Source organism: Atractosteus spatula, chromosome 11, assembly GCF_055471065.1.
Source record: "Atractosteus spatula isolate fAtrSpa1 chromosome 11, fAtrSpa1.hap1, whole genome shotgun sequence".
NCBI lineage: Eukaryota > Metazoa > Chordata > Actinopteri > Semionotiformes > Lepisosteidae > Atractosteus > Atractosteus spatula.
Genome location: NC_142716.1, coordinates 46,791,604 through 46,815,188, shown reverse-complemented (window position 1 = coordinate 46,815,188; position 23,585 = coordinate 46,791,604). Strand labels below are relative to the sequence as shown.

General features: G+C 44.9%; 1 protein-coding gene across 3 annotated transcripts in view; it reads left to right on the top strand.

Moving 5' to 3' along the window:
* The first annotated feature begins 970 nt into the window (after positions 1 to 970).
* LOC148824204 (myosin-10) overlaps positions 971 to 23,585 on the top strand; it is a 77,138-nt gene continuing 54,523 nt past the window's right edge. For all 3 annotated transcript variants that reach the window (XM_088927903.1, XM_088927902.1, XM_088927901.1), the window contains exons 1-3: positions 971 to 1,252; positions 4,436 to 4,794; positions 12,665 to 12,821. In XM_088927903.1, coding sequence (XP_088784029.1) covers positions 4,450 to 4,794; positions 12,665 to 12,821 — 502 coding nt within the window. In that variant the 5' untranslated portion in view covers positions 971 to 1,252; positions 4,436 to 4,449. The remainder of the gene's footprint in view (positions 1,253 to 4,435; positions 4,795 to 12,664; positions 12,822 to 23,585) is intronic.

The window sequence follows — 23,585 nt, the reverse complement described above, 5'->3', positions numbered from 1 at the left end:
GTTGACATGGGATCACCATGGGATTCCCTGTTTCCGTGGTATCCAAGAAAGCAGTTCTGTTTTTCAATGTCTAAAGAGGAGCTCCGCGTTGAGGAGACGTGTGGACGCTCCGATCCGAATCAGGATCGCACGCAGCGGTAACTCGGATAACGCGGGCCGCCCTTACCCGTGTTCAGCCAGCACAGCAGCCCAGCAGCATAGTCAGTCTTTAGCTCCAGCTAATCTTTAATCATCAAAGGCAATGTGGAGCACCTGCGTTAACGGAGCAGTTAAGGACCAGCACAGCGCACAGCATATGGGAGAGTTCAAAGTCCAAAGACTGCAACAGTGATCATGATATCTCGACGCTCGATACATGCATGTTAATTCCAGGCAAGTAACGGTCCGGGGGGCCTACGGGAATAAGAGGGAAAGACCCAGGCGCTCTCGAAAGCTAGAGGGAGCCACATGCACGGCTTCCACGTCTACTGGCAAGTCAAACTAATGATGTCATCTCGCATTAAAACAGACAAAAGGCCGGAGTGGGGGACAAGGGGGTAGAAGCCCTGACAACCCCCCCCCAAAAAACAAATAAATAAACTTAAAAAAAACCCAAAATAAACCAGGCATGGACTGCGGAACTAGCACAGCCAGCCTACAAATCGCGTATCGAAAAATCCGATTGATACCGCCGCTCCGCACAGCGCACTGCAACCCCTTTCACGTGGTCTCTCGCACAATGACCTGCCTGGCGCAACCTAGATATCGGGCCCTGTATAAGGGGGGGGGGAAGGGCGTCTGAGCTCTGATGGACGTGATCTTGACCACTGGCTGCGGTTCTTCATGCACAGGCGAATCCGCGACACCTATGAGCTGCACTGCAGGTGGAAGGCAGCCGTAGCACGAACTCTTCACCGGCGGTGAGGGGGCGGCAGGCGTTCCAGAGGGAGGGGGGGGCCTCTTTTTTTTTTCTAGCCAATAGGCGCTCTTTACGTGAGGAACGTCTTGGAAGCCGTCCAATAGTCTTACACCTTTGGGCATGTAGGCGGGACTAAGAAAAGTGTTCGGTTGAGGAGTCCGGCTTCTGCGGGGAGGAGGAGGAGGGGGGGGGAGCGCTGGGTAGGACAGTATCTCTGGTGCAAAGAAAAGAGAGGAGAGAAAGGCGAAGAGGCAGGCGTTTATACGGAGCGGTGCGGAATATAGATCACATTTGCCGAGGAGAACGCCTTATTCGTTTTAAAAGTTGAGCTTGGTGCTTGTCCGACTGCGTCAGGTAAGCTCAAAGGGAGATCTGCGTTATTTCGCGGTAGCTAACGGGATTACCGCGAAGGGATGGAGGTTAATTAGCGTGATCGTACTGCATCTGCATTCATTTGCCACTTAAAAACTGATTTGAAGCGGGTTTTCATTGACGCATATTCCCCAAACCCATCGGAATTACAAGACCAGAGAACTATCCGACCCTTTTCCTCTCGAAAACGGATGAAACAACCGTCTGGGCTGCAATGCACAGCGTTGTAGTGGTGCGTTATCGCGGCTACATGTTGGTATTTGTCAAAGCTAAATTCAACTCGTGCGGTTATATTGACGTGGTATAATAATGTCTTTCGCTGGTGTATTTTTTTTTTTCCTTTTTGGTGGACCGGGAGTGGCGGTAGGGCCAGCGTGAAACGCCGAACAGTGGGAAATAATTTCCAAGTGTTGCAAGGGAATAATGTGCAGGATACGTTTCCACATCTTTGTGTGGGTAGATAAGAGGAGGTCCAGGCTTTTTTTAAAAAAAAAATTAAATGAAGAAGGGAGCTTGGTGGTGGGCATCTTTTTTTTTTTTTAAAAAAAAGGCAATCGCGCTTGAATAACGAGCTGAAATGAAGTGTTACATTGTGCCCGTTAGGATCCGCTGGCGGCTGGGCGGACCTGGAGCAGGAGAGACCACACCAGCGCCAGTCTCGCCACCAGTGCGCCAAACGGCTCATTCAAAGCCCTGGCCCACATTTTTACTGTAGTTTACGACCCCTGGCGTTATTCTGGGACCGTGTAGCCACCGAGGTAAACGCGTAGGTTAATCTGGAGCAGCAGCAGCAGCAGCAACAAGAACAACAACAACAACAACAACAACAACAACAACAAAACCCAAAACAACCGTTTTTAGTCACCCGACTCGCCCAACTCTTTTTCTGTAACGCGAGGAAATATCGGGTGACCACGCTAGCCCGACGCTAAAAGTCAAGGCATGGGTGAAAGGGTTTGATTTCTTTCTTTCTTCCCGTCTCCTCGCTCGCCTGCTGTGTCTGGGGCTCTGGTCACTGCAAGAGCTTGGACTTCAGTGGCCTAAGCTGCTGTCCTGGCCTTCGACCTGCCTTGTGCAGTGGACGGGTAGACGTCGGTTTAATGCAGGATTTTCTGATTTTACGCACAGGATATGCTTTATCGTTTCACCTGACCGAATTAAGAGCTCTTCCCGTCCGTTAGCAAAATACGCCGCACCGAAACCTCGGTCTGAGCTGAAATAATGATTGCAATGCGTGCGATTCTAATGAAACCCGTGGAGCTTTTTTTTTTATGTGTGTGCGCTCATTCATGACAGATGGGTCAGTCAGTGTGCGTCTCTGGGAAATGTTTTAGCCTGATGGAAACGAGCAAGCTTTGGAAACCGTAGACGTGTTACCGTCCTGATGCTAGTCTGGTCTGCCAGCTTCATTTCGGGCAAACCGGTTCGTCTCTGAACACTGGCACAGTTAACGGACTCATCCATGCGTGATGTGACGTTTGGGTTAATGAGATGAAGGCTTTAGACATTCAGAGGCAGTTATACCAAGCGATCATGATCTGAACATTAAAGTTTATGACTTTAGCCTTCTATCTACGCCACAAATGTATGATTAAAAATCATAGTTATACAAGTTAATTACACAAAGGAAACAAATCCTATATATTCGTTTTTAAATGAGATGACGGTTCTAGAGAAATTCTTGAGAAATCTTGTGTTGTTTCTGCCTACATTTGGTCCAACCGTGATGTAATATCACGTGAAGTTTTAAGATAAGGATAGAGCATTTGACATTCTGTACGTCTTCACTGACTCGAAATATGCTTTGCCAGTACAGTTTATGATTTTTAGAAAGGAGGCAGAATTTAACATTTCAGAATTGTTTGAGTTAATTCATTGAATATTATTGCATATAACAGGATAAGGGAGTGGGTTATGGCCAATTAAATCCAAAACCCCCCTAGTGAGAGATCAGGCTCCAACTTTGGCCATATGAGTACTGTTACATGGTCAATGGATAAAGTTTCTATCTTTAATAAATGCTGTTTGTTAAGGGGATGAAGCATGGCCTCTGTTATTTTTCAGGAGCAGAGTTCCAGTTTGCTTTAGGCTCTGATCCCCGTCATTGGAAACCAACAAGTCGCTGAAATGTTTGTATAAAGTGTGAACAGGTGTTCGGCGACAGTAGGGCCAGAGCTGTGTAAACTCTGGCTGTAATTCATGAGGGACGTCTGTCCTAGACAAATAAGAGCTTTAATGCACCACCGTATATCCCTAAGTATGGTTTTCTTTACAGTATGGGTAAAGCCCTCAAAAAAAAAATCTGGGGTTGTCTGGGTTTTGAAGAATGCCTTGTTATAGGGTTCAAAATCTGGTGGGCTTTGCAAAATGGAGCTGGAAATGTCCTCAGTTAGTTTGTGATGGACTTGTTTGACATTTTTGCCCTCTCCCACTTGAACGAGCTCTGTGTTAGCCTGGAAGGCGTCGGGACCGAAGACGGCGTGCTTTTAAATGTTTGTGCTCGGGGTCTGCGGTCTGTTTTATGTAAGGGGGCAGTGGGGTTAAGTAGCTGCCCTTGTTGTTGGTAGCGGTGTCCGATTCGTGAGCCGTTACGGATTTATCGGTTGTTTTTCCTTCTGCGTTGGAGGTATTGGCCGTAGCTTGACTTTCCCGGGATTCTGTCGGCTGCCGTGAAGGAGAGGGGAAAAGGATCCGTTAACAGTGTCGAGTCTGTGACAGTCCAGGCATGTGCAGCCGGCGGTCAGATTACAGTCCCGGTGACAGTGAAACGAAACAGACTTCCGCTTTTCTCAGCATGTGGATGGAGGCCAGCCATCGATTAGAAGCTTTAAGTGGGGGGGGGGGGGGGGGGGGAATCAGGATTGCTTAACTTCGGAACAAAAATGTGCTTATGGCATGGATACTGGGATTTCTGTCCTCTCTCTCTCAATAAAAGAAGTCATCTTTCTAAATTAGTTTCTCTGTGGGGCTGGGGAAGGCTCATCTTGAAGCAGGACACTTTCCTCCGCGCTGCTCTCGGTTGTGAGGAGGCTTGGTTCCTTTAATCAAAGGCAGTGAGCGTGCGTGAGCTCCATGTAGCTCTTTTCCCCGCGCTGTTGAGCGGACCTTTGCCGGCTTGCCTGACCGTGTCCATTAACGCGCCGGGCCCGTCTCGCTCTCTTTCAGGTGACCCGTTGACGATGGCACAGCGGAGTGGGCAGGAGGACCCGGAGCGGTACCTCTTCGTGGACCGCGCTGTGGTCTACAACCCGGCCACGCAGGCCGACTGGACCGCCAAGAAGCTGGTGTGGGTCCCGTCCGAGCGCCATGGGTTCGAGGCCGCCAGCATCCGCGAGGAGCGCGGCGACGAGGTGGTGGTGGAGCTGGCCGAGAACGGCAAGAAGGCCATGGTCAACAAGGACGACATCCAGAAGATGAACCCGCCCAAGTTCTCCAAGGTGGAGGACATGGCGGAGCTGACCTGCCTCAATGAGGCGTCCGTGCTGCACAACCTCAAGGACCGCTACTACTCCGGGCTCATCTATGTAAGTGACTTTCCTGGCCGGCGCACTGTAGGAGCAGCACCACTGTGAAGGAGTGTTGCCAAACGAGCCCTGTTGAGTATTTTAACACGTTCTGAAAATTTTAACATAAAACAAAAAATAAAAGGCAGCAAAAAGCACCAACTCGCTTATGCCTCTTTACAGTTTTCTCCTTTAGAAATAAGAATGAAGTCGCTCTGTGATAGGAGCAGTACCACAATGATTGCATGTATGAAACAATCAGGTATAAGTACAGAGCACAGTCGTTTTCAAAACATGCAAGAAAGGGACCACCCATCTCGTGGAATCACTCCAGGGTGCTTAAAAACTATAAAAAAGAAACCTCTCCATGGTTATTTAGGAGATCTCATGAGCCAGAGTGCAGAACACTTCTGACTTAATACCCAATGTTTTTGTGGTTTCAGTTGCCTTAAGTGCTTTGTATCATTAACAAAAATAATGACCATGACTGTATAAATTTGTCCTTGTCCAGTAAGTAAAAATTGATAAAATTATAAAGAATTTTCTCCACTACTTTTGACTTTTCACCTGATAGCCAATGAAAATTTCCATATGGTAGTGGTCTTGATTTTTTTTTTTAGTCCTCCTCCCTCTAATGGAAATGAAGTATTATTTAAGAATAAGTAGTATTCTCTGTGTTTTTGGTACAAGTGAGTTTGATCTCAGTGGGCCTTTCCCACTGAGAAAATCGAGAATTAAAATATAAGGCCTTGCTGGTGTCTGCTTGGAGAAGGAAAAACTCATGAAAAATCACCTGCTGCTTTACTGCTTAGTGGGCTTCTGGAATTTGACGTTCTGTGCGTCTGTCTGCTTATTGACATTTGGTCTTGTTTAACAGTGGAGCATTTAGTGAAATTCAATCCTCTGCTTTCATTAACAGTCTAAAAGCTCTCTGGTCTTTAGTGTGTTGTGCTTGACAAGGGGTAATGTGTTGATTTGGCAAAGCTAATGTGTTTACCTCTTTAAAAAGTTTTGTGGTTTTAAGTTATTCACCTCTTTGCCTGTATTTCGATGTCATTGTTAAATTGACTCTGCCTTTCGTAACTTTTGATTTCCTTGCTTTGAAAAATTGTCGTTCTGGAGCATGCTGCTCTCCGGTGTCGTCTGGGCCTATGAAGCCTTGAACATAGCAGGCTCATGCTGAAGGTATTAATCATTTAACAGTGTCCTAGTTAATAACTTTCTCCTTCGTGATCTTGACCTAGTTTTTGACATGGATTCCAGAAATAGAATTTGGGTTGACACCTGAGATGATATTGAAGGGAACTGGGATTATAACTCTGCTTTGGAAGATTTTCCATCCAAGTGTTTCTCTGGGCAGTGCTTTAACAACCACAAATATGTATGGTAAATATGAGATTGTCCTGCATTTAGTGGTATGCAACTTGTATGTAGTGTATATGTTTATAAAATGTTTAAAAATCAACTTGGCAATTGTCATCAATTAGGAATTTGCGCTGGGAACCTTTCATATGCTTTTTTTAATGGAATTTGTTTCTGGCTAGCAGGCATGGTTGCTTCTGAATTCTGCTCTGATATTCCTCTTTTTCTTCTCCCAGAATATAAGATCAAGAACTTTTCATGTTGGTTTGCTCGGTAGATCCAAGAATGATTCCAATTGGGATCCCAGGGGATCAGCTTCTCTAGATGACTGGGTAGTTTTGTTTCAGACACCCCCAGCTGTTTAAATAAAGACGTGCTTTACAGTTACACCGTTCTTCCTGAAATAGTCTTTTGGGTTGCTTTAGGATCACAAATAAAGATATTGGTTATTTCTGGAGTCCGCCTGTATTGTTTGACAAGCTATCCCGGTGAGACAGCTCCTGGATTGAGAAACTAGAGTAGTGTTTTTTTTATGCCGCATGAAAGTTAATGAAAAAATTGCCACAACTTAGGACTCGCTTAAGAAAATGTATCGCAAATGCTGCCTATGTGTGCTGTGGCAGTGAAGTGTGTTTGGGCCCTCTCTTCTCTGCCACACTGTACTGCTGAGGCAGTCAGCCCTGCAGTGCCATTGAAAATGGCTCCTTGCCATATTTATGCACCATGCTAAATCAGTCGTGGAGGCTCTTGCTGAGTCATAGACTAACTGTACTGCAGTAGCTAGGCCCTTTGTCTCACTAGATAAGTTGCAGCTGTCTGAATCTTGCATTTTTTTTAGACATTCACTTGTTCTGTAATTAACAAATCTCCTCCACACCTGTCCGGGATTCATTTACAAATATCAGAATTTGACGCTCTGGAAGATCCTACGTCGGCGTTGGTTTGCAATTTAATGTTAATTAACTTTAATTGAAAATTCCACTTGAGATGTAACTGTTCTCGGTAATAGTACCCTGATCTGTGAGTAAACTACACAGTATTTTTGATTTTTATCCCAGTGCTGCTTTTGTGTTGGTGTTACAGATTTCTGACAAATGCAGAAAATTAGAAAATTGAAAACAGCTGATTTTTATCGGAAGCCTTTATTCAATGCTCATTTTGTAGAATTAATGTTGTGCTTCCTTTTTCTGTGGGGGTGTTTTTGAAGGAAGGACATTGTGTAGTTTGAAATAAGTCAGTTTTGGGGTTTTAAATTCAGTCATAAGGGGCAAAGTAGTCTGTGTATCCAGTTCTGGTCGTGAGCAACTTATTGAGCCCAGAATCTCACCCACCCTTTTCTTGAAAGAAACCAGGGCATCAGCTTTAACAGCACGGCTGGGCAGCTTGTTCCACAAGCTTGTTTTAACAGTCTGTGTCTTCAGCCAGTTCAGCTGATGCTAGTGATGCTAGTAGCCGAACTGCAAAGATGTCTGCTTGGAAGCTCGGGGAGGCTGGGTCCGGTCATTACCGGAAGCAGAGTCATCCAGGGAAACCCAGCTTGCTCTGTCCATGTTTGAAACGGCAGGTGTATTAATCTGGGTGCTCTGGCTGCATACCCCTCTCTACAGTCTGGCCTTCCTGAATTACCCTCCAAATTGAGTGGATGAAGTGATTACTCACTGATCTGCTGACTGCTGGGGCTGCTGGTGCAGGATGGTTGCCTCAAGTCACGCAGGAGGTGCTGAGTTTCAGGAGTGGATCAATCTGATCCCCTTCCCATAATGTGCAGCACTATGGGATCCTTAGGGATGCAAGTGCAATTAATTTGCTGATCAACCTTGGATGTTTAGGTCAGAAAGAACCTCTTTCTTGATTGCAATGAGAAGGCTCTCAGAAAGCAGAGGTTTGCTTTGATGGAATTATTGCAGAAGTTGCTGGTGTTTCAAGCTAAAATCCAGACAATGAATGAAAACTTTGCTCTTTAGGCATCGTCAGTCAGCTGGTATGTGCTGGGAGTTCTTCATATGCTCTGTCATGTGGCCCCTCCTGTTCTGCGATTGGCTTGTGGTCAACCATGCTTGGTGTCTTGCGACACGTTTCTATGGAGTTGCCATGGTGCCACTTAGGTTATTCCAAATACAAACTATAATGAATGTCAACATGATCATGGTCTAAAGTCCCGGTGGGGGTGGCGCTAGGCTCCGTCTCCTTCCTGTTTGGCATTGTCACATTTCAGCGTGAGGCGAATTTCTTGAGCGTGCATTTAAATCGATAGACATGGAAAAGTTTCAGGGGTTTGAAGTCCGCAGTTGCTGCTCTTAAAGACCAGCTCAAGGCCACATGGAGTGGTGATGTCTTCCAGCAGGGCTCTGTCAAGAAGTTCAGCTGCTGGTACTCCATTAGAGTGGCTTTCATTTCATTAGCGTGTTAAGCTATTCCTCCAGGCTTTGCTGAAGGGCTGGTCTTAATCACGCCGTCCTTGGGGGAAGTGTGTAAATGCATTATCCTCCGTGCAAAAAGAACAGTAACACGAGAAGCAATAAATACTAAAAGCGGTATGGGGCGTGTTGGTAGAATAGATGTATTGAGCACAAGTGGTGCAAGGGGAGTTGCTGCTTCGCTCGGTCTCTCCCTGTGGGGTGCAGCTCGCAGGTCACGTTTCACAATCCCGAATCGGAGTCTCCCTGCCGCGGCTGAGGCCTTGCACTGCTTATGCACGCCTTCTGTTCATGGCCTTTCTCTTGACCTGCAGGCTAAAAGTTTTTCTCCAGGGCAGTTTCTTTGCAAGCGTGCCTTAAAATCCTGCCTGCTATCAGATGAGGTGTCTGCATGTGAAAACAGTGGGGCTTTCTTGCACCCTTTTTCCTTACTCTTGACGCCCCCCGCGTGGAGGAGGCTGAATGGGGTGATGGTGGGGAGTGATTAGGGAGAGAAGGCAGGGAGAGGGATGGACCCTAGGGGTCAGGGCTGGGATGGTGAGAATGAAGACATTGTTTTAATTTTAAAGAAGGACGGCGAAACGAATCTGCGCTCTCTGCAGGAGTGAAGGTTAATTTTTTGGGCATGGAATGTTTTGGGGGGGGGGGCATAATGCTTCCATTTTTTTTTTTTGCAGCTTTTCCCTTTAAATCTTCAGGGCAGCTTCTGGTGAGAGGTTTTTGTCTCTTTGCAATGTGTAATGTGTGCTTTGAAGCTGAAAATAAAATCTGGAAGCTGTCCCAAACTTTTAACCAAAAAATCCCCCCACAAAATTTCATTTGCTCAATGTTTTCTGATACTTTGTGGGCGTACGTTGGGCTGGGGTTTTCTTCGTTCTTCACATTCTATAGCGTAATGCCTTTCTTGGAGACCTCAGAGAAGGGATGTTAGCCTCTGCTAGTCTTATAACTGGAATTCCTCCTTTTGTATTGCTATAATCTTTAAAATCCTCGTCGTTTGTACGTGTTGCTTAGTGTTTGCAGTGATTTTTTTTTTCTAACCTTCATACTTTCGTACTGACAGAAGTTCCGGTTTCTGAATATGAAAGGGTTTCAAACCCAAACCACTCCTTTCCTGCTTCAGACCACAGGCTGGTTTGTGGCCAGCTTGACATTCGTTAAGCAAGCAGTGCTAGGAAATACAATAAGTACTGTATCTGTATACAGGGCTGCAGTCAGCACGTCGAACCTGCTGCGTAGATTACTGCTCTGCTGTACACAGCTGACAAATACATTTTTAATAGCTGGAATAATTAAACATTTTTAACACTGTTCTAATTGCAGAACCACATTTTTAGTTTTCAATGAAGTTATGTAGAAACCCACTTGTATAGTGCAGTGCGATTCAGATACTGGCTTTGCCTACGCCTGGCCAGGCGACCTGAGATCCAGATCGCCTCAGATCGACTGGTGCTGGTTTTCACGTGAGCCAGCCCCGACGAATCGAACTGAAAGGGTCCTGCCTTAATGCAGCGATTTCTGTAATCCCAGCAGGATTCCAGAGGCCTTCGCTAGCAGTGCCCCACTGAGTCATCTCGGCTGCCTCTGTGACGTGACAGCTTATCTATCTGCCTGCCTCGCTCCTCTCTTGTAGAAAGCGCAGTCAGCACTCGTTTGGCCAATCTGTGCTTGTGCCTTTGAGACCGGGGTTCTGCAGGATTTACCAGTATGATTTCTCAAATTCCTCAAAGAAGGCTCGTCTTGAATTTGTGGCTAAACAGGCATTGTCTGGAACCTATTCTTCCCTCTTTGTTTCTGATTTTATAAAGCTCACTAGTGTGCTTTCTCACTTTGAAATATGTAAAACAATGCCTGCTTTATTCATATTTATTATTAAAGGTTCAAAACCACATTGCTCGTATTTCTTCAGTAAGACCTCAAAAGCATGGTGGTTGTAGTTTTTGGCATGCCATGGGTAACTGATGGCCTCGGTGGGCTTGGAGCTCCTGGCCTGTGTCCCCTGTGCCTCAGGGGTGTCCTAACAGGAATTCTGTGCCTGGGTCATGGCCAGGGGAGCGTGCGTTCCAGCGTCCCGGGGCTTTTATGAGCAACAGGGCAGGCAGGCTGGCTGCCCCCTGCCCTCCCGGGGGACAAGGGCTGCTGACCTGCACTGTGCCTCCCGACAAGAATTTCCTTTTCACTCTTGTTTGTTTTTGTTTGTTGAGGTTGGGGTAGTTCATTTCTTTGAAGATGAATTCTGGGCGGCGATTCTGCGTTTTTTTTTTAGTTTACCGTGGTTAAACTTTGCGCTGTACATGCCCTGTATTTTTTTTTAAAAAAAAACACGCTTTCGTTGTCTGTTTGATATGGGCATTTCGGAAAACGATCTTGCAAAATAATATCCAAAAAATGGGTGGCAACATGCTTGTAACACTAGAAAAAATAGGTAAACGCAGAAATGGGCGTGAAATGTGGGATACAGCGCTAGCCAGTTCCATTTCTGGCACACTTTCTAGCAATGAGCTGCAAAGTAATGTTGATGCTTTTCTTATGCCAGGGAGTGAGCATTCTTTTTTTGGACTGCCTTGTTCTGACAGTGGTGGGGTTAGACGGCTGTAGCACTCCTCACTCCTGCCCCTTATTGTGCAAACATCAGAATTACAGGGTTGCTCCTCTGCAGGACTCTCCTCAAGTCCCCTGCCTGCAGGCCGTGACAGACTTGCCTTCTTGGCGGCTGCTTTTCCCCCATCTGTGGGGCAGATACTCCAATATTGCAATTAGTTTCATGAGCGTTGGAAAACCTTCGAGCTGATTTGGTTACCCTGGGTTAATTAGCCGTAGTTATCATAGTTATCATCCTGCAAGCTCTGTCAAGTGCTGCAGAAACCGCAGCCCCAGTCTGGGTTTAATGCATATTCAGCCCAAGTCTGCGCTCCTTGACAGGATAATGTGAGTGAGGCAGGAATTTCAAATGAGCTGCAGCACCAAAAATAAGGGGGAAGAAATGAGGTGGCAACAGTCCAGTAAGCAGCACTTCATTACTTTTTAATATATGTGAAATTCCTCCTGAGTTTATTTTAAATACCAGTGATGTCGGCCAGGCCGAGCACTTAAAAAAAAGGCTTTGAAGGTTAATTCACTTCGTTTGGATGTTGTTAGAGTAACACGTCAGTTCAGTGAGCAGTAAATTACAGACCCGAAAACCTGTTGAGAAAGAGAGAGACGTGATGTTTGCCGTTGCAGTTAATGTATAATTTCGGCCGGGTCTGCCCCCTGTAGCTACCGCAGTGCTGTGTATGGCGATGGAGTCTGGTGTCCTTGTGCCGGCGCTGTCTTCCCTTTCTCTAGCTGGGCTTGTGCGTCATCCAAGCCCTTGTCATTTATTTCCTTTATTATTGTGTCATTGTGTTAGTATTCAGGTTCACACAAGTGTATGTGGACTGTCAGACTGTTCAGTGCAGATCGTGTTCTTGGGATCCATAATCTCCTTTCAAGTTTCATCCCAGTAGCACTTCCGTCCCCAGCAAAGAGCATTTCTTCTTGAGATTATGAACGTCGCCCCTAGAGCTGGGGAACTCCAGCCATTTCTCCTTTTCACTGCCTCTTTGTTGTTCTGTACTACCGGATAAAAATCTTTTTCTACCTCCACCTGTATTATCATTCCAACCCACGGGATCAAATTAGAAAGTTGCAACTCATGAGTTAAATCTGTCCATTTTAAAGAAAAGGAGTCAAATTCTTCTGTTAATTGTAAACTAAATCTAATCGTGTTTTGACTTTCAGTGAGGCTGAGCTGTGAAATGGATCTTGTGTATCGTATAATGGAAGATGCCAGTTATTTTAAGAAGAATAATTATTTCCTCCTCTTTGTCAGCCTTTGTAACAAATGGATTTGCAAAGGCTGTCAGAGTGGAATCTGCATAATACTTTGGCAGTTCCAAATGCATTTAATAACTGCAACTGCCTAGTGACTGCCTAATTTTTTTTCATCTGTTGAATTCCTTGTTTTAAGTTCCTTTCTTACATGCTTAGGGACTGCTGAAGGACAGTCGTAGTGCCTGATGTATACGCTCGAAATGAGGTGAATTTGTTTCATGATCCTTATTCATGACTTTTTTTTTCTTTCCCCTTAGACTTATTCTGGGCTTTTCTGCGTGGTCATAAATCCCTATAAGAACCTGCCCATCTACTCCGAGAACATCATCGAAATGTACCGAGGGAAAAAGAGGCACGAGATGCCGCCACACATCTACGCCATCTCCGAGTCGGCCTACAGATGCATGCTGCAAGGTAAGGAAGCCGGGAATTCGCCGAGTCACGTTTTTCCCTAGCTTCCATGTTTGGGATTAAAACATTTCTCTTTTTCATCAAGCTTATGAACTGTCCGATGCTGTTCAAAAAAATTGATTCGATGTGTCGGCACCCGTCGGTGTCTAGCGAACAGACCCAGTTGATGCGGGTGGGTGAGGCCATGCGGTCATCTTGAAGTTGGGCTGTGTTGCTGTTGTTGTAGGCAGGCGGGAGCGCTAGGCTAGTACTAGGCTGTGAAGTGAAGGAGCAGTGAATGGTATTCTACCCCTTTCATGCTGGTGTGTCAGTTTCCTAGATAAGAAGAATTCAGACAATTTTTAAATATGACCGTGACTGCGCACCAAACAAAACCATCCCTTCTGGTACAAAGCTTGGTTTTCTATGAAATGATATAGAGGGTTTTTGAGTCATTTTGTTGCCGCAATATTTGACTCTATAGAAAGTATCGTGATTTTCTGTCACGCTGGTTATGAGGAAAAATACTTTTTTCTGCTACGGCCGTGGCCTTTTATGTCTAAAACCAAAAATATTGAGGAAATGAGTCACTCAGCTCGTAACCATTACACATTGTTTTGAAAGAGTTCATCTGGGGTTAAGTGGCTGCTCACCCTTATCTGTAATGCAGCCCATCAGGGTGTATTCATGTTTGAAAGGTTAATGTGGTAACAATGGGAAAACAATTTACTAGTGACATTTGAATTGTATTAGTGATGTACAGTTGTACAAATTGTAATTTTCTTTGATCCTCCTAATGTTAAGTAAACATTTGATTACCTAGCAGAACAGACTCTAGAAAACTATTCTTGCATATCAGTTGAGAAGTATCAGAATAAGGCCTCCCAAAAAAGAAAAGCAGTGTTTTCCTCTAATGACAATACAGGAGTGAAGTTTAAATTTACGTAAAGAAGAAAGGCAAGTTTCCTAGAGGAATGATTTGAGAAATCTGCAGTTCCCTTTTCTTTGGGATTCTGCTATAAACTAGGGGATTTGTGTGCCTGAAGTTAAGAGGCTAACGTTCTTCAAGATGATCAGCGCAGAGTTAATGTGATGCGACTGATCTCCAGTCTGGACAAAGCCTCTTCCTTCTGCATGATTTTTAACGCAGGCACATGAGTGAGACGCCGGACGTCAGATTTGCTTTGGTGTCCTCTTAGGGAATGAGCCGGTTTCAGGGCTTAATCCTTGAGTGATGACAGTAGGGATTCGGATCATCCTGCAGCCGAGCCACACACATAATAAGAAAACATCCAGGTCATGAGCTTTCCACACAGCCAGTGTTCGTCAGGGTTCGAGTCTGAAAGCATACAGTAGCTGTGACCAGGCATGCCATTGTTAAAGGAGTGCACTGCTTTTTTTGGTGAAATATAATTACTGCATTTGGAAAGCATTGTGAAATCGCAATCTTTGTACAGGCACCTTCCTTCTTGAAGAGTTGTTACAGGTACAGTTTAATGACCAATGTTTATTGAGCATTGGTCCTACTGTTTCTGTTCCCTGTCCTTCAAGATGTGGATGCTGTGCAAGATGCATAGACTTCTATTGTTAAATTATCCTTTGTAAGCTTTTGTCAAGTGTGGTGTGATAAATTAGTGGCTGACATTATTGGAGACAGTGGGAAGTTTTTCTGTGACTGTAGTATTGAGAAAGTGTGCGCCCTGAGCTCCTTTTCTTAATGAGACTGCTGATGCACCTTTGTTCCTACTTGTGCTTCACAGAAGAACATAAAACTTGAGTACAAGCCTCTTATTGTTCAAGCCTCTTCTCCAGTTTTCACAGTGACAGACCACCGAATGAGCCACATGAACTGCAAGCAAGGTTTAGTCAGGCTTCTCCTCATGTCCCACAGCAGTGAAACTCAACACCTGGCCCAGCTGTAGTCAACCACAAGAGCATGTTGGCGCAGATGAGCTAATTTTGACTATGCCAGCAATCGTGCTTTTAATTAAAATAATTTTCTGCATATGTCATGCAGAAATTACTGTAAATAGCCAGTTTTAATTGCTGACTTATGTTAATACACTAGCCTTTACACATCAACCACTTCATTTAATGTGTCATGCATTGTGGTATTTACATGAAAGTTTCAAACCTTTCAGCACTGAAAAAGTCTGTTTGAAATCTGCAGCTGGTTCAGCCTTTATACTGTCCAGTTCTGCAGAATGACTGTTTGGAAAATGGAGCACAGTACATGAGGATTTTTTTTTAATGCGTCTTGGCTGAATTTAAGAAATATTTTAGTGAGAGGAATGGAAATAACATTTGTAAAGAGTGGCATTTCTTTGTTTTTCCTCCGACAGTGTTTTGTTAGTGATGCCAGGAATGTGGCGTTCCTAGTGCTGGATCCAAAAAGGAAGTACCATAAGAACCAAATAGATCATCTTGGTTCATCGGCACACAATGTCATAGCTCTGCCTTTTGAAATCCATGGGGTCCAGCAGGAGGCCTTTATCTTGAATTGTGTCTCCGTGAAGCCTGTACTGGGAGCCCGAGCAGGGTTAAAGTACTAAATTTGAGTCAAAGGCTTTATCGGCTTATTGCTTCTGTTTGCAGTGTGTAACCTTCATGATAAAAAAAAAAGAGACAACCTGAAAGATGGAGAGTTCAGTCATAAGGTGGATCTCTGTACCCGGCAGTACCCTTTATTCTTGCTAAATCTTTCACCATTTTCTGTCAAAGGTAAATCTGTGTGGAATATTTTTCTGATCTGCTACGCTCACAGAGAATCTTTGGGCTAACAAAATGCAGTAGAATGTGATTGATTTCTGGAAGCTTAAAAGGACATGCTCTCGTATACAGTGCAGTATATCTTATAGATATCCTTATCTTTCATGGTCAGTAGCTGTTATTTGTCTGAAGGACTATACTTATTTTCAGTTCAAGCACAAATAGCCACACGATGGCTTGAAACCAGCTTTTGAGTCATTGGTTTAGATTCCCTGGGGTCTTTCAAAATAGCTGGGCAAGACCCATGGACCAATAAGCAAGTAGCAGCCAAACCAGATGGGATTAATGTGCTCCTATTGCTAGTAAGCCTTATGTTACAGAAACCCACAACCATAGTGTGCATCCAGGGTTGTACGTATGTCCAGAAACAAAATGCTGTTTTTGCCTTCTTGCTTGTTTATATCCTTGCTTGCTTTAGGAGGTGAATCTGTTTCTGCAGTAGCTGGTTCTCACTTGAGTTCTTTTGCTCTGGTGGAAGATGACTCTGTAGACGATTGCTTTTACTTGGGTGGAAACGCCCCGCAGGAGAGGTTGTTGGAGAAAGCTGCAAGACCATCGTTGAAAAGTCTCCCAGTTCCTGACATGAACTGGTAGCTTCACCTAAGACTGTGGAGCAGAATTTGAAGAGAAGCAGAATCTGAAGATCTCATCTACATGTAGCCTTCATTAATAATGAAAATAGCCTGATAGATGGACAGAAGCAATGTAGTCGTTAAACAAGAAGAGCAATATCCAATTATAACTGCAAAACTAGGCTGTGGTGAATAATACCCCAGATTTAGGCTGTGTATTTGTGGAGCTGCAGTTGCATCATACTTTCCACTCGCTGATGGCTGACATAGACAAATATAGATGTTGAAGAGCATATTGTTTTCCCTTGTTCTGAGCAACAGATGTGTTTTTCTTGACTCGGCTTTACTGTGAAGTTGTGTAGCCGCGTGTTTAAGAGCTAAATGGATATGGGACCTCAGGATTGGTCTGTTGAGTGAGGTCATCTTTGCCCCCATAGTCAGAACAACTGTCTCCTTAGTCATCTACAGTTTAAGGGTTATTAGGACAGTGCTAACCTCAGTAAAGCGGTCTTTCTGGAGGTGGTATTATTTCAGATGGATGGCATTAGTGAGTCATGCACAATGTATGGCACGATGAAATGTCTTTCTGGGTGACAGGCCAGCTAAAAGAGTATTGACCACTGCTGGGTGTACGATATGCTCCAGCTCGGCTAGTGCTCTTGCCTTTGATCCATGTCTGACCAGTCGATTTTTTTAATGGCTTTTTTTTTAATGTGATGGATGACCACAAATACAGACACATTTGACTTCTGTCCGTTCTCTTACCGTCTGGCTTTTTATTAAAATGGAGCTGGGATAAATGCTTTGCTGTATTCCCTTGTTCATTCCCCTAACCCTGAACTTTTTCCGCGCCTCACTTGAACTTTCTCCAATCCACCGAGCTTCGCCGTTCCCACAGAAACTTCACGCCTCCTGCTTCTGCTTTGGCTGCAGGTTCCAGACTTGCAGCAGAACGGCTGTCGGCGTCTGTTCCGCTTCTCTAAACGACGGAAGACTGAATCAGGGGAACGTGGAACGGAGCTGCCGGTCGGGCCGGGAGTGAAAGGGTCTGTGTGGTGGCGGGCGGACAGGCGGGCGAGCGCCGGCTGTGCAGCTTCACAGCATGCCTCCCGAGGCCACGTCTCGCATTCTCCCGCTCTGATTAAACACAAACAAAGGCAGTGGTTTTTGGCAGTTTCCTGTGCGTGTTTTCTTTTAAAGATCCTTCTGGGTTTCCTTCTGTTTACTGAAGCGACGTCCTTGTCGGGTCCTGCTTGTTTGGGTTGTCCGAACAGAATGGCCTCGAGGCTCAGCAAGTTACTTGTGTGGGGGGGCCACAGCTTTATGTCAATTCAGAATAAGATAGGACCGCGGTGTATTTTGTGTTAGGAACTTGTTAAGGGTTGGAAAGAAATTGGAACAAAGACGCAGTGAGCGACGCGTTGCGCGTCATGCAGGGTGACGACTGGAAGTCGGAGCTGCTCGGCTGCTGCGCTGTCCGACTGGCCCCCTGACCAGTTGTGCTCCAGTGTTGAGTTTTCGAAATGCTCCAGTGCGGAGCGGTCCCCACTCGAGAGCTGCGAGAGAGAGAGAGAGAGAGAGAAAGCGAGACCCACCTCGGGCAGCACAATGATGGCTTTGTGCCGCTGCTGCCGAGGGGGCTGCAGGAGTCGGCGCTTCGCCGAACAGACGTCCTGTGTTCCTCCGGAGTTAACGCACGGCGAGAGACGGGAGACAGGTGTGAGAAGTCATGGACGACGGGCGATGGTCAGCCAGCTTGGGGAGCCCCCCCCCCCCCCCCCGCGGAGAAGAGCGGACAGGCCTGGGATAAAAGCCTGTCCCTTCTGCGGCCTCTTCAGTCCCGAGAGCTGCGCTGGTCGGTCAGAGGTCTGGCTTCGTGAAGTCCAGCACTCCTCCCCCTGCACTCCTGCACTTTCGTTCTGGCATGCTTGCAGCTGTGGGGTTCGTAAGGGACACAAGCCTGTTTCTCTTGGCGGGTTTTACTGATGTTGCTGGGTCTCAGAAACAAAACAAAAAAACAAAACCGTTTTTAGTATTGCTGAAATTCTCCCATGCCTCCCAATCCCAATCCCAACCCCTTGGTTGCCCCATCACACTGATCTTCTAATGGGTGTGCGCTGCAGTTCTAGTGGCGGGAAAGGACGGATGTTCAGACTTTTGCTCTGACTTGTTTAATAGGGAGTTGGAGTGTAGTAGGGTTGAAGCGGGCAACAAAAGGCAGAATTTGGTCCACCAGCAGCTGATCCAAACACAGGTCTGGTGCCTGTGGGCATGGTTTCTGTCCAAAAACATTTAAAAAGTGCTGGTCTAGGTGGTGTTGGTCTGACTACAGCATGGGCACTTAGCAGAAATTGGAAATGTTGCAATGGTGACTTAAAATGGTAGATAAAACGCTTGAGTAGGATCCAGCCATAATGTCAATCTTAACAGGTTTTTCTCTTTGCAGAACCTTTTCCTTTTTTCAGCTATGCCCTGGAGCTTTTTTCCCCCACTGATAAATCCTCTTCTTGAGGGTGTAGTCTTGTTGCTGTTCTTTGCACAATTCCTCAAGAAGACTTGCGCTTTTCACAGTGTGTTTAAGAAAGAGATTACAGCCTTTTAAATGTTGTTTGTTGGTAGGGAGGCAGGCAGATGAAATTGGACGAGACTTGTTAATAATCCCTTTAACTGGGAACTGTCCCGTCCTGTGCTAGAGACCTTGATCGGATGCACTAAGTCTCCCCGGAAGATGATGTCTGGTGCCAGGCCTTTATCCAGCTAGGCTTGGGGATAGCAGTGCGATTGCAGTCCATCTGCAAATGTTTACAGTAGTTGGACATAGTCAGGATTGCTGTGCTGTCAGCCAGCTGGATACAGTTACCTGGCCCCTGCAAAGAACAGCAAACCTTCCCCATCGTTGACCTGCGATCGGAGACCATACTCTTGCCTCTTGTGGATCCGGGTAAAACAACACAAAGATGGGGTATTCTTTAGCATGCAAAAATATCGAGTGCTTAAAAGGGGTTGGAAGGCTTACAAAACTAAATGAGCATTGCGGCCAATGACCACTGCATTGCACTATTAAATAAGTGAAATTTAACAAGTGTTTCCACAAATAGAAATGATCTGGCAGCTGCCAGGTCTCCATTATACTTTTTTATCAAGTTGCAGTTGCAGGACCATGTACTAATGATAAATGGCTTTATAGTTAAAAGCAGTAACGAATGAAATGCATTTCCTCCAGTATACATAATGATAAATCACTGCTGCCTGTTTAAGGAAGCTGGTTCATATATAAATCTTACAGCTTATGAAAATAACGTTTAAAGGTAGGTGTAACTTTTATATTGTTTTGACAAAGGCCTTTAACTGCAGTTGTTTAAATCGCAAAATAGTTTCCATAACCTGTCTCATTGGCCATTGAATGCATGCAATGAGGGCACAGCAGTCTAATTTTAACATTTCTGGAGCATGTAGCCAGGAAATGCTAATGTTCTTTTAACCGTAACCATCTGTCTGGAACAGACTTCGAGAGCAGCTTTAGTATGTATTTACATCTACTGTGGCAAGCTCTCAGTGCCCAGCAGTCTTTTACCGTGATTTTGCCAATAGCTAAAGGGTAATAACACCTTTCTGGAGACTTACGTCTTAAGTGTCAGAATAAGTGACTGTTTCCAGACGGATTTTGTCTAACAATGACCCATGAGCTATGTTTTATAAACTTCCAACTGTATTCAGCTAGTGTTGCCAAAAGTGGTGCAACATCTGCACTTTTCAGAGGTTTATTTTTTATAATTGGACCATTGTTATGTTGCATCAGAAGTCCTCTTGAAAATTAAATATAGAAAAGCTGCAGCATTTTTTTTTACCATAGGAATGCAGATCATTTTCTAGTTTTGAGGGTAGTGCATAACGCTGTGGTTTTAAAGTACGACACGCTGTTTGCGATGTGTTGTGAGCCCCAGTAGAAAGAGGAGCTTCTGCGAGGCCTGGAGAAATAAGTAGAGAACATTATGTTCCATTTGATGTCCCAATACTTCACAACTCGTGGTCACTGGGGGCTAGGCATGCTGGAGGGAGTGTGCTGTCCAACGCTCTGCAATCTCCTAACCCACCTGGTATCAATAAATCCCGTAATGAGCTGTAAATGGGTTTCATAAACATTCTTTGAAGCACAATGAGGCTTTGCATTGTGCTTTTACCTCCTCTGAAAGTGTAAGGACCTAATAGTTCCAGACAAGAGGAGACCATTTTGCCTGTTTTGGTCAATTGGTTATTAGTAGCAGATTGTTCTGAGGATCCCAGCCCTCTCTTGAGTAACCTTTGCATTAGCTTCAACACCATGGCCGGACAGCTTGTTCCAGACTGTAAAAGAACAAAAGCCTCGTTTTCAGTGTGTGATTTCTCCTTGTGTCATCTGGTTCACATATCATCGTTGATCCTGAAAAGGTCAATGGGGTCAGTCAGTCTTTTGAGAAACGTTGAATACTTGAATTGGGTCTCTTCATTAATCATCTCTATGCAGTCCTAAAAAGAGTCTTTAAGCCTGTCCGTGTTAGATATTTCTTTGAGCCTGGAAGTATATCTACTTATTTTTCCATGGACCATTTCCAGAGCAGCAATACATTTGAATTATGGTGACCAGAATTGTATACCGTATTCTAAATAGGTTCTTACTACTTCTAATTCTAATGTCCCCTTGATTTGACTTCTGCATTTTTAACTAATCCCGGAATTGTGTGTCTTTTTAATTGATTTCCTGTAAATGCATGTTTTCATAGTCTACAGTGTGTAGAACACAAATGTATGCATAAACATCTAAGTATTTTTTGGCCTTTCTCATTTTACATCTATAGTTTGCACATTACAAGCACTGTAACACAGCACTTTGGCCATTAAGCTCTTTTGAAAATGTCCGCAGTTGGAGTGTCTGCACTAGAAAAGGTGCTGTCGCCCATCTTGTGAATGTTGGCTGAAGACCAGGCAAGCAAACCTTGAATCTGTTGGCTGAATCTGGCCAACAGTTGGACTGTGCACACACAACAAATCATTAAGATGGTCAGTCTTCAGAACAGTGCATGAAATGCTGAGGTTGTTTTAGGGGTTTAGAAGATACCCCAGTAGGAAAGGCATAACAGTAATGTAATCTTGATTAGCTGTTTAGCCATTTTTCAACGTTTGGCAGGCAGAGCAAGGATCTTCAGTCACTGAATCGTCTTAATTTGCCTCCCCCTGGGGATGATTAAGGTATTTTGAGTTTAATTCTACACGGGTGGTAAGAGGACACACCTGTGATGTTCCTAACATGCTTCAGATGAGCAGGTAAAATGTAACACCATAGTTTCTACCTTCCATCAGAGGTCTCATTTCAGTCGGTCATCGTACCCTGTTTCAAGAACTGGCTCAGTGAGATGATTCCACAGTTGCAATACAGAGGATTCGTTTCTACAGGACAGGGCCCAGGAGCTAGTCCAATGAACCTGGAGTCCCTTTGTTTTGTGTTTTTCGTTTCGTAGGTATTATAAGTCTTATTGTAAAACCTTCACAATTTCTTGAAGTACTTAAATGGTTGATTTTAGGAACATCGGCAAATACTGAAGTCTGCAGCTTTACACTGCTGTTGTCATGCTCAAAGGCTCCGTCTCCGTCTTCTGACAGTGGACGTTCTCTTACATCACAAACCTTCAGTGAGGCTCGAGTCTGTGATAGTGACACACTGACCCTCGGCGGTATGCAACTGGGAAAGATGCGTTAAAATAAACTTTAAAGGAAGTGGTAGATGTTCACAAACTGAGGAAAAAAAGATGAAACGGAGCTCTTTATAGACTAAACCAGAGATAAACTCTGGAGCCTTCGCTATGGAGAGTGTGTTTATGCACACTGGGGACACTGCCTCCTTGTCTGCCCTCACCCAGCCATGAGCTGCTGGAGGTCAGACTGACTGTGTGGCTGCAGCCTGACAGCTCCCAGAGGGGCTGTTGTCTCTGTTTGCTTTCCTTCTGCAAGCTCCGCTCTGCTGCAGTGCTGCAGATAATGGAAGACTGTAAATGCGCAGTACAAAATCTTTGGATTGTCTTGCTCCCTGCTGTATGTTAGATTGCACATTGTTCTAACTGTAGATGGACAGCGGTTTTCCACAGCACAGCGTCTCTGGAGAGGCGCTACTCTCTGAAATATAGGGCAAATGAAGCTGAAGGGAGGATATCATTCTGCTGTTTTAGGCATTTGTAAAAACCTAAGGCCCTTTAGATTAGCGAGGGTCAAAGAAAATGTAAGAAAGGATGCAGCCTGTAGTTCAGTGGCATTTAAGGAGGTTAATAGCAGCAGGTGTGGGAGGAAGGAAGTCTTGCAGGGCATTGTGAGGACCGTCAGCTTGTTCTTTTGTACATCCTGTACTGTGGGTGGTAGCGTGTGCTGTACATTTACCTTTAATTCTGGCTTTAATCACCCATGCGTTAGCACAGGTGCTGTACATCTGCTTAGGGATGTACTCATCCTGCGCATGGGAGAAATGGCTCATGTCACTTATCAAGGAACAGCATTCAACGCAGCGGACAGTGTTTGTAAGCCTCAAAGCTCTAGCTCTCTTAGAGTTTGTGCCACCTTTGCCTGCATTTTTTAATACCATGCCATAGAATATTTTGCGCTTCACCTGGCTTGTGGATGGGGACCCCATTTCAAGACGCTTTGCTCTGTATGAACAGTTTATACACCAGAGATCAGGCGTTTAGACATAATGAAGAATAATGTGGCTATTCATTATGAGATATTAAAGTGGAACTGCAAGTCTGCACATGCGCTGTCAGAGCAGGTACATGATTTGGTTTTGTTTTATGTTCTTTGTTTTAAGTCTGAGGTTCCCCCCCCCCCGGTTCACAGCCACTGCAGTAGAGCAGAGCAGCTCTGCTGATGCTCTGACCGTGAGTTTGTTCATTCCTGTGCCTTTCTCCCATCACTCTGAACTGATGGCTGACCTCACCAGCTCTGTGTATGCTAAGATGACTAACCTGTTTGAAATTCACACCAGGACTCCCTTCAGACAGTGCACTTTTGTAGTTGTGGCCAGGTGGCTGGTCTGACAGTTTATTTGAATGAGGTATGGGGTCAACTGGACTGTATGACTAATAAACGGCATTTCAAACATTATCTGCAAGCAAATTCCTGCATTGTTTGGTCAGACAGCTGGTTCTGTTTCTTATCTTAGTTGTTAGCTGTCTGCTCATCTATTTCTTTTGTAGCACTTTTTTTTCCTCAAAATCCAGGCATTGTTCTGAAAAGCTTTCTTGAGCCTCTTGTGACTTAACCTTTATTCTCTTTCAGCAGGGTATTGTTTGGTTAGCTCATCGTTTTGTCACTGAAAGTGACTCGGAGTTTTTCTTTTTCACTGTGAGACTTCTTGTATCTTGTTACCTTTTTTTAATATATGTACATGGATTTTTTTTTTTAATATTTATCGGTGCACTCAAAG